Source organism: Triticum aestivum, chromosome 1A (genome assembly GCF_018294505.1).
Source record: "Triticum aestivum cultivar Chinese Spring chromosome 1A, IWGSC CS RefSeq v2.1, whole genome shotgun sequence".
Classification (NCBI taxonomy): domain Eukaryota; kingdom Viridiplantae; phylum Streptophyta; class Magnoliopsida; order Poales; family Poaceae; genus Triticum; species Triticum aestivum.
Genome location: NC_057794.1, coordinates 218,421,444 through 218,435,074, shown reverse-complemented (window position 1 = coordinate 218,435,074; position 13,631 = coordinate 218,421,444). Strand labels below are relative to the sequence as shown.

General features: G+C 51.2%; 1 protein-coding gene across 1 annotated transcript in view; it reads left to right on the top strand.

Annotated features, from left to right (window-relative positions):
- Positions 1-263: 263 nt before the first annotated feature.
- The window catches only part of LOC123043499 (E3 ubiquitin-protein ligase SINAT5), a gene marked incomplete at its 5' end in the record, with an annotated part of 41,711 nt that continues 28,343 nt past the window's right edge, over positions 264-13,631 (top strand). The window contains 1 exon segment of the mRNA XM_044465970.1: positions 264-562. Within this exon segment, the coding sequence (XP_044321905.1) occupies positions 266-562 (297 nt within the window).

Below are 13,631 nucleotides of genomic sequence, written 5' to 3'. Positions count from 1 at the left end.
AAAGAAAAAAAGAATTCGCTGGTTTGAGAGGCCCGGTAGGCCTACCTCACGAGACGACGTCGTGGCTATCACCGCGTAGTTTCGGACGCAAAATGAGACAGCCGAGCGTCGTTGCCCCGTCGTCCCGTCCCCAAACCAAACCAATCCCGATTACCCAAACGCAACGAACACACCGCGGCGGCCAGGCGCCTCCGTCCTCAATTCCCAGCACAACCGAGAGAAACACGGAAGCGGACGCCGGGGCACGCTCGCCGGGGAGGCCACCATGGACATGGACAGCGTGGAGTGCCTCTCCCTCCCGGACGCCTCCATGGACGTAGACGACGTCGACAGCCACCAGCACCAGCACCACCACCACAGCATCCCGATCCATCCCGTGCACCTCGCCGCTAACGGGGGCGTCGGAGGACGCGCGTTCGCGAAGATGAACGCCGGGGGCGCGGCCGGGGCCGGGGGAGTGGGTGCTACCGCGGGCGCCACCGGCGGGCCACCGGCGACCAGCGTACACGAATTGCTCGAGTGTCCTGTCTGCACCAACTCCATGTTCCCGCCCATCCACCAGGTAGGTGCTCTTCGTGGCACTCCGCGTTCCCTGATTTCGGGGTGGCTTGTCTACGCTTCTCGATTTGAGATGAGTATGCGTGTGGGTTTGAGTCTAGAACTGGATCCGGTGGCTGTGATTAGGGTATTCAGGTGCACAAAGGTTGGTCTTTATGCTAATTTTTATGGGATCGAATTAGACTCGCGTATTCTAGCGGAATCGTTTAGCTGGAATGGGGATTTTTGCTCCCTGTAGGGATTGGGTGGTTGTGATTCGAAATGGGCACATATACGGATTTTTGTTAGGTTTTGCGTTGATTTGCTCCCTTCCATGCACATATTGAATTGACACATATCTTCTGTTTTGGATCTGAGTCGAGCTATTAGTGTGTGGAGTCTTTCCCTATCTACGAATTAATTGTATTATTTAGGGGGTAATTTATCTTTTTGTTGCTTTCGCAAGCTCCAAATACTACTTTGGAATAGTGGAGCAATTTTTTTGGTTTTATTTACCGCTTAGCTTGTTTTTTCTTTTAATTTACTGTTTAGCTTGTTGCCGATCATTTGTCTTGTTGCTGCTTTTAGTAACCTTTGGTACTTTTAGTTTCTTGGACTGTATGCAACTGAGAGCAATTGTTGATCCAGTGAGAAATTGTTGATCCTGTCGCTTAGGTAGTATGATGAGGAACACCGGATGAAAAAAAAATATCGAGTGTCAGATTTGTTTGGCTACTTCTAGATGCTTCCACTCTAGTGTAGTGTTTCTTTTCTTTTCTTTTCTTTCTACCCTATCTGCTGTTTCTAGAGTTCTCTAGTTATAAGTACCTGTTGTTAGGAAATATGCAACTTGTATTCTCATGAGGCCATAGGCCGATATATATACATGTATAGATGTGAACATATGCAGGAAACCCCTTATATAACGGGATTAATACAAAGGGGTACATGACTTATAATAACTCATGGTGGATGAACAACACTGAGTTTGGAGAGATAAAAGCCATGTTGTGCTCTAGTCTGGACCTTCGTCAGGAAATCCGCCAACTGTAACTCGGAAGGCACATACTGAAGAGCAATAACCTGATCCTGCACACCAGCGCGTACATAGAAAGCATCAACACCAATATGCTTGGTGAGCTCATGCTTCACAGGATCACGCGCAATGCTAATAACACCTGTACTGTCAGATAAGAGCGGAGTCGGTGTAGTGACAGAAACACCAAAATCCTGAAGTAACCACCGTAACCAAGTCACCTCTGCCGTCAAAAGAGCCATTGCTCGCAACTCAGCCTCGGCACTCGAACGGGAAACTGCAATCTGTTTCTTCGTCTTCCAGGCAATGAGAGAACCATCAAGAAAAACACAGTAAGCAGAAAGTGAACGGCGATCTGAAGGATCACTAGCCCACGTAGCATCCGAATAAGCCTGAAGCTGTAAAGAACTGGAGCGAGGAAAGAATAGACGGTGAGAGATTGTGCCCCGAAGATATCGGAGAACACGAAGGAGATGACTATAGTGGACCGATGTGGGAGCAGAGACGAACTGACTCAGAATATGAACCGGATAAGAGATATCCGGACGAGTGACAGCTAGATAGACAAGACTGCCAACAAGATGACGATAACGCGTCGGGTCAGGGAGGGGATCACCATCAGTAGCACGGAGGTGAACATTGAGCTCCATAGGAGTCTCAACAATGCGTTCATCAGTAAGAGCAGTAAGAGCAGCACGAGCAAGAAGATCCTGAATATACTTTTCCTGGATATAAAAAAGCCATCAGAGGTAGAAGAGACTTCAATCCCAAGAAAGTAGCGAAGAGGGTCAAGATCAGACATAAGAAACTGCTCACTAAGACGGGCCTTTACAAAGGCAATATACTCGGGGTCATCCCCAGTGATGACCATGTCATCAACATAGAGAAGAAGAAGAGTCTGACCACGAGGAGAAAGGTGAATAAACAATGCCGGATCATGAGCACTTGCTGAAAAACCAGCAGCAGTGACCACAGAGGCAAAACGCTCAAACCAGGCACGGGGGCTTGCTTAAGGCCATAGAGAAAGCGACGAAGACGACAGACCATGCCATCAGGAACAGAATACCCAGGTGGTGGCTGCATGTACACCTCCTCACGCATCTCACCATTAAGAAAAGCATTCTTAACATCAAGCTGAGATATAGACCAGTGGCGTGCAGAGGCAACGGCAAGAAGTGTACGAACAATGGTCATATGTGCCACAGGAGCAAAAGTCTCGTCATAATCACGACCATGCTCCTGCTGAAAACCACGAGCCACAAGACGAGCTTTGTGACGCTCAAGAGAACCATCGGAGCGAGTTTTAACCTTGTAGACCCACTTACAAGTGATGGGACGGACTCCGGGAGGAAGGGAAACAAGATCCCAGGTACCAGTGCGTTCAAGAGTAGCAATCTCCTCTGCCATCGCAAACTGCCATTCAGGATGAACAACAGCCTGACGATAAGAAGTCGGCTCAAGAACAGCAGCACCAGCGGTGGGAAATCCAAAGCGATCAACAGGCGGACGAGGACGAGAACGCAAGCCATAGTAGGCTGAGAGGAAGATGACGACACATCCACGGAGGCATCCACAGGACGTGAACGACGAGTGTAATACTGAGGAAGAGATGGAACAATAGAAGGAGGAATCGCCAAGGTAGAATCGAGGGGTGGCGACGAAGAAGTCACCGGAGATGAAGGTGTAGAATCCGGTGACATGCTAGACGAGGAGACCGTGGAAGATGGTGGCATCAAATCGACTAGAGGTGGAGAAGCAGAGGGAGCGGAACGAATAGGCACAGGCTCGACGGGGGTGATAGGTGAGTCAGGAAAAGTGAGGAAAGAGATATCCTCCACTGAAAAGGTCGAGGAAGATGGGCGTGGGTAGAAGGGACGAGACTCATCAAAAGTCACGTCTCGAGAGATACGCATTCGACGACCGATAGGATCCCAACAACGATAGCCCTTATACTCATCACTGTAGCCTAAAAAGACACACCCAACAGACTGAGCGGTCAGTTTGGTGCGTTCGTGAGGGGCAAGAAGAACATAGCAAACACAACCAAACAAGCGAAGTATCGAATAATCGGGAGAACGATCAAAAAGACGCTCGAAAGGAACATCACCCTGTAGAGCAGCGGAAGGCTGGAGATTGATAAGATAAGTGGAGGTGGAGATGGCCTCAGCCCAAAAATGAGGCGGGAGAGAGGCAGTAATCAGTAATGCACGAGCCGTCTCAAGAAGATGACGATGCTTTCGCTCAGCCACACCATTCTGAGCATGAGTACCAGGACAAGAGAATTGAGAGAGAGTGCCTTCCTCAGCAAGAACACCACGCAACATCTTAAAGATATACTCGCTAGCAGAGTCAGCACGAAGAACACGAATGGGTGAAGAGAACTGAGTATGAACCATGGCAGCAAAACGCTTATAAATAGACAACACCTCACTACGAGAAGTCATGAAATAAAGCCATGTGTAACGAGAGAAGTCATCTATGAAAATAATATAGTATTTATGACCACCTTTGGAAGCGAAAGGAGCCGGACCCCATACATCAGAATGGACTAAATCAAAAGGACGCTTAGACATTGACTCACTATGTGAATATGGTAACTGAATCTGCTTGCCAAGACGACAACCCTGACACTCTAAAGAGACATCTCCTGAGACAGACCCCAGAAGGCCTCGACGAACTAAAGACGACAACCGAGAACCACACAGATGACCAAGTCGATGATGCCACTGCTTGAAGGAACCAGTAACAGAGGCGATTGAAGCGGAGGAACTGGCGATAGTGGTGGCAGCAGAAGGAACATGAAGCCAGTCCAACTCCCAAAGACCCTGAGAATCACGGCGGCGAGGGCCAGCCCCAACCAGAGTGTGCGTGCAACGGTCCTGGACAGAACAAGAGTCAACGTCAAGGATGACGCGACAACCAGAATCAGTAAGTTGACCAGCAGAAAACAGATTCATGGCGAGTCGAGGAACATGAGCAACATCAGGAACAGAGTAAGGAGTGATAAGAGTGCCTCTACTAACGACAGAAAGTGAAGTACCATCAGCAGTGAGGACATGAACCGGAGAATCCAGCGAGCGAAGAGAGGACAAAATGAAAGAATGAGAAGACATATGAAAAGAAGCTCCAGAGTCCAGAACCCATGGGGATGTACCTGACTGTGTAGAGGGTGATTGCTCAGTGCGGGAAGCATCAGTCACAGAACCAGCAGTACCCGTCGAGGAAGAACCTGAAGCCGCGAGCAGACGCTTAAGTCTCAGAATATCCTGCTCAGTCAAAGTAATGGCTGAAGCTGTCGAGGTAGATGACGAAGTCCCTGAAGATGATGATCGTGCCTTGCGCAGGTGTTTCTTCTTCGTGTAGCACTGAGACTCAAGATGACCATCATTGTTGCAGTAGTCGCAATGTGGACGGGGGCGACCTGAGCCTCCAGAAGGAGTGGGCAAAAGCGGCGGAGCACTCGAGCGAGAAGGGGTCGGTGCAGCAGGTGGCATAGGAGCACGAGTAGCGAGCACAGAGGGAACCTCCAGCAAACCAGCACCACGTAAGCGAGTCTCCTCAGCACGAATCTCAGAAAGCGCCTCCATGAGAGAAATACGGCCACGAGCAAACAACTGAGCACACCGGGGCTCAAACTCCTTACGGAGCCGAGACAGGAACTCATAGACGCGATGAAACTCCAAATTGGCCTGGACAGCCTGGCAACAGGGGCAGGTACGACAACCAGCACTGCGGAGAGAATCAAGCTGGCGCCAGATAACAGAACTCTGTGCATAGAAGTCATCAATAGTAGAGTCACCCTGCTGAAGAGCATGCTCCTAACGGACCACAGAAAGGTATAAGGCATCACCAGAGGGCTGATAGCGCTGACGAAGACGGGTCCACATCTCAAAGACAATAGGAAGACCCAGAAACTCAGAAGCAAACTGAGGCAGAACACTAGCAGTGAGAACAGCAGCAGCACGAGCATCATCATCAAGCCACTGGGTGTAAGCAGACAGAGCACCATGATAAATCTGAAGAGCCTCCTCATAAGCCAAAACCTTCTCATCATAAGCACGATCAACAGCCTCATCAGCAAGCTTAGCCGCATCCTTGGCGGCCTGATTAGCATCCGAAGCAAGAACCAGTGGAGTCGGAGGAGTAGGGGCCACCGGAGGAATTGGACGTGGCGGATAGCAGACCTCGCCAGAAAGAACACCCCGGAGACGGATGCCACGCATGTGAATGCGCATGAAGCCAGTGAACTCGGTGTAGTTAGTACCATCAAAGATCACCGGACAGCGAGGGACAACAACATAGCCGGAAGATGCGGACATCGTGCCTGTTCTTTTTTTTTACAGGCAGCAGCAGTCACGCGGGAATAACAGAGGCTTCCGACGGGCAGCAGACGGCAACCGCCGGACGAGGAGCAGTCTGGCGGAGAGATCCGGCGAGAAGAGCAGCTGGCGGCGAGAACGGCAAGGAGCTGCAGAGAGTGGAAACGGGCAGTTGGCAGGGAGATCCAACGAGGAGCGGCGACCGGTGTCTAGTTGTTGGAAGAGCAGCAGCCCGACGGAGATCCGATCCAAAGAGGCGACCAGCTTGCTCGATCCAAAGGATGCGGCGTGAGCGTTAGGAAGGAGTCGGCCTTGGGTGGACCGATCAGAGAGGAGCGGACGTGAGAACCGGCGCTACGATAGAGAAAAGCCACGACGCCGGCCATGGAGGATCAACAACACGAGTTGCGGCGTGTGAAAAAATTGACCTAGTGATGGAGTCATGTACCTAGGGTAGGGCCACAGACCTGATCTAAGTACCCTGCCCAAGGACACCCTTAGAAGAAATCACCTTCCAGTCGACCTACGAGGGACTCACTCGACTGACTTGAAGGACTCGACCACGAAGACTCACTCGACCACCAGAAGGTCAAGAGGCACTCTGCACTGCAACGGTCTGTAATTAAGTAGACTTTATGATAGTAAAGACACTTTATGTGGGGCGTTACCAGTAACGCCCCGGACTTAATGTACCTTAAACCCTTCATTACGTGGGCTGGCTGGGTCCTGGCGCACTCTATATAAGCCACCCCCCCACAGGCAGAAGGGTTCGGCACCCTGTAATCCATATACACATAATCCACGCGACCGCCTCCGGGCTCCGAGACGTAGGGCTTTTACTTCCTCCGAGAAGGGCCTGAACTCGTACATCTCTCGTGTTTACAACCTCTCCATAGCTAGAACCTTGCCTCTCCATACCTACCCCCCACTCTATTGTCAGACTTAGATCCACGACAGTTGACGCCCACCGTGGGGCAGGTGTTTTAGCGATTTTGTGGAGAAGTTGCGGTTCTTCCGAGTACTTTCATCATGGTAGCTGCTGGAGTTTTGGTCGAGGGTTGAGAGATTCGTCTCGGTGCTCTCACCTTCGTCGCCGACGACTCCGCCTGGCTCCAGGAGGCTTCACTCGACGTCGATGCGCTCCCCGTCCGCGGTGCGACGCATTTTCGCGCATGTGTCCGCGGCGTTCTGCTGCGGCAGCCGTCGACCCCATATCGGTCGACTCCCCTATCGACCGCCCTCCCGGTCTTCCGCCAGCGCAAGCGCTCGGGTCGGTCGAGGCTTCAGCCGTGGGTGAGACACGCGGTGGCTCCCCAGACGGCCACCACCCAAGTTGCGGCAATCGAGCCCGACGAATCTCTCTACGGCCTGTTCGATCTGTCGACTGGCTCCGTAGAGACTGCATCCGAATGTGATAGCAGTGATCCAGCGGCAGAAATCCTGATGGTCGACGGGCCTCGCAGCCCCCTGGCTTCGCCCGTGATGGTGGGACAGGCGACGGAGGCGACCCCGCGAGACCACGAAGAGTACCAGCCCGAGCCACTCGACTCTCTGCAAAGAGAGGAACTTCGCCGCAGGAACATGGACGCCCTGCATACTCCCATCGCAGGAAAAACCCCTGAGGCTCGTGCCTTGGAGGAGGCACGTTTGGCCTGGAGAATCTTCAGCGAGCACTCGACGAGCGCGCGCGGCAACGAGTTCCCGACACCAGTCGACGTCAACTCTTCCCGCCGACTCAGGTATATCGAACCCCAATCCAGAATTTAGCAGCTGCGACCTGTATTGCAGAGTCCATCCAGCCCTCTCAGTCGGAAGCTGGCAGAGGCTTGATGCAGATCTGGGATCTGCTCCGGGCAGCAGGAGATCAGAATTCGGCCGTGTCGCTGTCGCGCAATAGAATTCACAGTCGATCCGTCGCTGCGAATACGGTTCAGTCGGCTCACAGTCCCAGATCGCCTCCGCGGCGTGAAGGGCGCGAGAATCGGCGAGACCAATATGAAGACCGACACAACCGAGATGATAGGCGTCGAGTGCCCAATTCCCCTTCGAGGGATGGGTCTTACGCTCCTCGGCAGCAAGATGATAGACGTCAGCTCAGTGCGGGGCGAAGAGTTCCAGTCGACCCCAGAGAACCAGGCTTCGACGCGCGATCCATTATCGTGCAAGGCTTGGTCGACCGGAACAGAGCCCATCGAGGTGGACTCGACAGAGATGCGCCTACGAGCAGTCGAGTGCACGTTTCTGGTCCGGAATGTTTCAGCAGAGCTATCAGAGCCGCAGTGATTCCTCCCAATTTCAGGTTGGCAACAGGAGTCAGCAAGTTCACCGGTGAGTCTAAGCCTGAAACTTGGCTTGAGGACTACCGAGTGGCAGTTCAGATTGGTGGTGGGAATGACGAGGTGGCCATGAAGCATTTGCCCCTCATGTTGGAAGGTTCTGCCAGAGCGTGGTTGAATCAGTTACCTCCTAGCAGCATTTACACTTGGGAAGATCTGTCCCGAGTGTTCGTCAGAACGTTTGAAGGAACTTGCAAGCGACCGGCTGGATTGACGGAGCTGCAAGTCTGCGTGCAGAAGACCAATGAGACTCTCAGGGAGTATATTCAGAGATGGATCACTTTGCACCATACTGTGGAGAATGTGTCTGATCATCAGGCAGTCTGCGCCTTCAAGGATGGTGTCAAGAACAGAGAATTGAGTTTGAAATTTGGTCGAACCGGTGACATGACCTTGAGTCGGATGATGGAAATTGCTACCAAGTACGCCAACGGTGAAGAAGAAGACCGACTCCGAAGCGGCAAGCACAAGCCGAGCCAGTCGGAGAAGGGAAACACCAGTCGAAAGCAGAAGCGGAAGGCTGAACCGGCAGCTCCTGGAGAGGCTTTGGCCGTGGCTTATGAAAAGTTTAAGGGGAAACCAAAAGGATCCTGGAACCCTAAGAAGGTAAAAGATAAAGAAGAGAACGACGTGATGGATATGCCGTGTCACATCCACACGAAGAAAGACAAAGAGGGGAATATCATTTACCCGAAGCATACCACTCGCCAATGTCGACTCCTGATCCAGCAGTTTCAAGGAAAACAGTCTAAAGACAAGGAAAAGGAGTCGGACAAGGCCGAAGACAAGAAGGACAGTGAGGAAGGATATCCGCATGTCAACTCCATTCTGATGATCTTTGCAGATGTGGAAAGCAAGAGTCGATTGAAAGTCATTAACCGCGAGGTGAACATGGTAAACCCAGCAAAAGCAAATTATCTAAAATGGTCCCAAACACCCATCACATTCGACCAATCTGATCACCCGACTCATATTGCCACCCCTGGGAGGCAAGCTTTGGTGGTCGATCCAGTTGTCGAAGGCACTCGACTGACAAAAGTGCTGTTGGACGGTGGTAGCGGGCTGAATTTGCTGTATGCAGACACACTGAAAGGAATGGGCATTCCGATGTCCCGACTGAGCGCCAGTAACATGAGCTTTCATGGAGTTATACCAGGGAAGAAAGCCGAGTCACTCGGCCAAATAGCTTTGGACGTGGTGTTTGGTGATTCGAAACATTTTCGCAAAGAGAAATTGACGTTTGAGGTCGTGGATTTTCAGAGTGCATATCACGCCATTTTGAGGAGACCAGCTTATGCACGGTTCATGGCTCGACCATGTTACGTGTACCTCAAATTGAAGATGCCCGACCCCAAAGGAGTGATCACTGTCACCGGCGATCGGAAAAAGGCAGAAGAGTGCTTTCAGAAGGGCTCAAAGATTGCTGATTCCCAGGTGACAGCGGTCGAGTTTGAAGAATACAAGCAAAACGCAGATCCGAGTGATTTGCTGCGATCCAAGAAACCCGCCACAGAATCTGCATTTCAGTCGTCCGGTGAGACGAAGCCTGTTCACATTCACCCGACCGACCCCGATGCAGCTCCGACTCACATCTCCACAACACTTGACCCGAAATAGGAAGAAGCGCTCATCCAGTTCCTCCGTGAGAACTGGGACATTTTTGCATGGAAGCCCGCTGACATGCCAGGTGTTCCCAGGGGACTGGCTGAGCATCGCCTAAGTGTCGACTCATCAGCAAAACCAGTCAAAGAGCATCTTCGGCGGTCCGCCGTCCAGAAGAGAAAAGCCATTAGTGAGGAAGTGGCTCGACTGTTGGCGGCAGGATTTATCCGAGAGATATACCACTCCGAGTGGCTCGCTAATGTCGTCATGGTTCCTAAAAAGGACAAATCGCTCCGAATGTGCATTGATTTCAAGCACATCAACCGGGCCTGCCCGAAAGATCATTTTCCTCTCCCTCGCATAGATCAAATTGTTGACTCGACCGCGGGATGCGAGAGATTGTCTTTTCTAGACGCCTACTCCGGGTACCACCAGATCCGTCTGTACGGACCCGACGAGGTAAAAACAGCTTTCATCACTCCATTCGGGTGCTTCTGCTATATCACCATGCCATTCGGCCTCAAGAATGCCGGAGCCACATTTATGCGAATGATTCAGAAGTGTCTACTCACTCAAATCAGTCGAAATGTGGAAGCGTATATGGATGATATCGTCGTCAAGTCACGAAAAGGTTCCGACCTGCTCGCTGACCTCGCCGAAACATTTGCCAACCTCAGAAGGTATGATATCAAGCTCAATCCATCAAAGTGCACATTCGGAGTTCCTGGTGGCAAGTTACTCGGTTTTCTCGTTTCCGAGCGAGGGATCGACGCTAATCCAGAAAAGATCGACACTATTCTCCGAATGAAACGCCCTGTGCGAGTGCACGATGTCCAGAAGCTTACTGGATGCTTGGCCGCATTAATTCGATTCATCTCACGACTCGGTGAAAAGGCATTGCCTCTTTACCGACTGATGAAGAAGGCAGACAAGTTCGAGTGGACTCCAGAAGCTGATGCAGCGTTTGCCGAGCTAAAAGCTCTGCTCTCCACCCAGCCGGTGCTTGCTGCTCCAATCAGCAAAGAGCCTCTGTTGCTTTATATCGCAGCCACAGGACAAGTCGTCAGTACAGTGCTTACGGTCGAGCGGGAAGAGGAAGGAAAAGCTTTCAAAGTTCAGCGCCCAGTGTATTATTTGTCTGAAGTCTTGACTCCATCCAAGCAGAGATATCCTCATTATCAGAAGCTTGTGTATGGAATATACATGACCACAAAGAAGGTTGCTCATTATTTCTCTGATCATTCCATCACAGTCGTCAGCGACGCTCCACTATCAGAGATTTTGCACAACAGAGATGCAACTGGTCGAGTGGCGAAATGGGCGATTGAACTTCTTCCCCTTGATATCAGGTTTGAGGCAAAGAAAGCCATTAAGTCCCAGGCAATAGCAGATTTCCTCGCCGAGTGGATTGAACAGCAGCAGCCGACTGAGGTTCACTCGGAGCATTGGACCATGTTTTTTGATGGCTCTAAGATGTTGAATGGTTCCGGTGCTGGGGTTGTCCTGGTTTCCCCCAGAGGAGATAAGCTCAGATATGTGCTCCAGATTCACTTTGATTCCTCCAACAATGAGGCAGAGTATGAGGCCTCTTATACGGATTGCGCATGGCCATTTCACTCGGCGTCCGTCGCCTGATGGTCTATGGCGATTCAGATTTAGTGGTCAACCAAGTGATGAAGGAGTGGGACGTGAGAAGCCCAGCCATGACTGGATACTGCAGTGCAGTAAGGAAGCTGGAAAAGAAGTTCGAGGGGTTGGAGCTCCATCATATACCCCGACTGAAAAATCAAGCTGCTGATGATCTAGCAAAGATAGGTTCCAAGAGAGGGGCCATTCCGAGTGGTGTGTTCTTGGAGCATATACACACTCCGTCAGTCAAAGAAGACCCTTTCACCGAAGAAGCTCCACAGCCCAGGAGTGCCACAGATCCGACTGAGGTTGAGGTCCCAGCAGTAGTCGACTTGGTCATGGAGGTCTTGGTGGTCATTCCCGACTGGACAGTTCCGTATATCGCGTATATCCTGAGAAAAGAGCTCCCGGAGGATGAGGAAGAGGCTCGACAGATCGTCCGTCGATCTAAAGCCTTTACCGTAATCAAAGGACAGCTATATAGAGAAAGCGCGACTGGAGTTGGTCAGAAGTGCATAACACCAGAAGAAGGTCGAATCATCCTTAATGATATCCACTCGGGAACCTGTGGTCATCATGCGTCCTCTCGGACCATCATGGCCAAAGCATACCGAGCCGGATTTTACTGGCCAAAGGCGAATGAGATGGCAAAGGAAATAGTGGATAAGTGCGAGGGATGTCAGTTCTACTCGAATATGTCGCACAAGCCTGCATCAGCTCTGAAGACCATTCCACTCGTCTGGCCTTTCGCAGTATGGGGGTTGGACATGGTCGGTCCTTTGAGAACAGGGCGAAGTGGCTTCACGCATGTACTGGTGGCAGTCGACAAGTTCACCAAGTGGATTGAGGCTAAACCAATCAAGAACCTTGACGCCGGTGCTGCTATTAGCTTCATCAGGGAACTGATATTCAGATATGGAGTCCCGCACAGCATCATTACGGATAATGGGTCGAACTTTGACTCGGAAGAATTCAGGGATTTCTGCAACTCTCAAGGCACACGAGTCGACTACGCTTCGGTCGCCCATCCGCAGACGAATGGACAAGCAGAGCGAGCCAATGGCCTGATTCTCAAGGGATTGAAACCCCGACTGATGCGTGATCTCAAGTATGCAGCTGGAGCTTGGGTCGACGAACTTCCCTCGGTGCTTTGGGGACTGCGGACCACACCTAATCGGTCGACCGGAAGAACTCCATTCTTCTTGGTCTACGGAGCTGAAGCAGTCTTGCGGAGTGATCTTCTCCACAATGCTCCTCGAGTTGAGATCTACAACGAAGCAGAAGCTGAACAAGCGCGGCAGGACGCAGTCGACCTTTTAGAGGAAGAAAGGGAGATGGCTCTGATCCGATCGACCATCTACCAACAAGATTTGCGTCGTTTCCACGCCAGAAATGTGAGGGGTCGAGCCTTCCAAGAAGGAGATTTAGTCCTCCGAGTGGATCAGAAGAAACCACACAAGCTTGCTCCTCTTGGGAAGGACCCTTCATCGTCACCAAAGTTCTCCACAACGGGGCGTACCGTCTTTACAACGTCGAACATAATATCGACGAGCCCCGAGCTTGGAACGCGGAACTACTCCGCCCATTTTACACTTAAGTTTATCACTCGGATGAGTTGCAATAAAGTACTCCCGTAGTTCATGGATTTCAAAATAATCGTGTCATAGTTCCTCCATAATTTTGTCACTTTTTATTTTTGTCCAATAAAATTTTCCCCTCAGTGGGTGACTTAGCCGCGAATCCGTTTCGCCTAAGTTTGTAAAAATCCTTACCGAGTGGTGAGCCAGACTCCCACTCGGAGGCTTAGCTGCGAATCCGTTTCGCCTAAGATATAAAAATCCTACCGAGTGGTAAGCCAGACTTCCACTCGGAGGCTTAACTGCAGTCCAAGTACTAGCCTAAGTTATAAAAATCCTACCGAGTGGTAAGCCAGACTTCCACTCGGAGGCTTAGCTGCAGTCCAAGTACTCGCCTAAGTTATAAAAATCCTACCGAGTGAAGAGCAAACCTCTCACTCGGGGGCTTAGCTGCAGCTCAGTGCTCGCCTAAGTTATAAAAATCCTACCGAGTGAAGAGCAAACCTCTCACTCGGGGGCTTAGCTGCAGCCCGGTGCTCGCCTAAGTTATAAAAATCCTACCGAGTGGTAAGCTAGACTTCCACTCGGAGGCTTA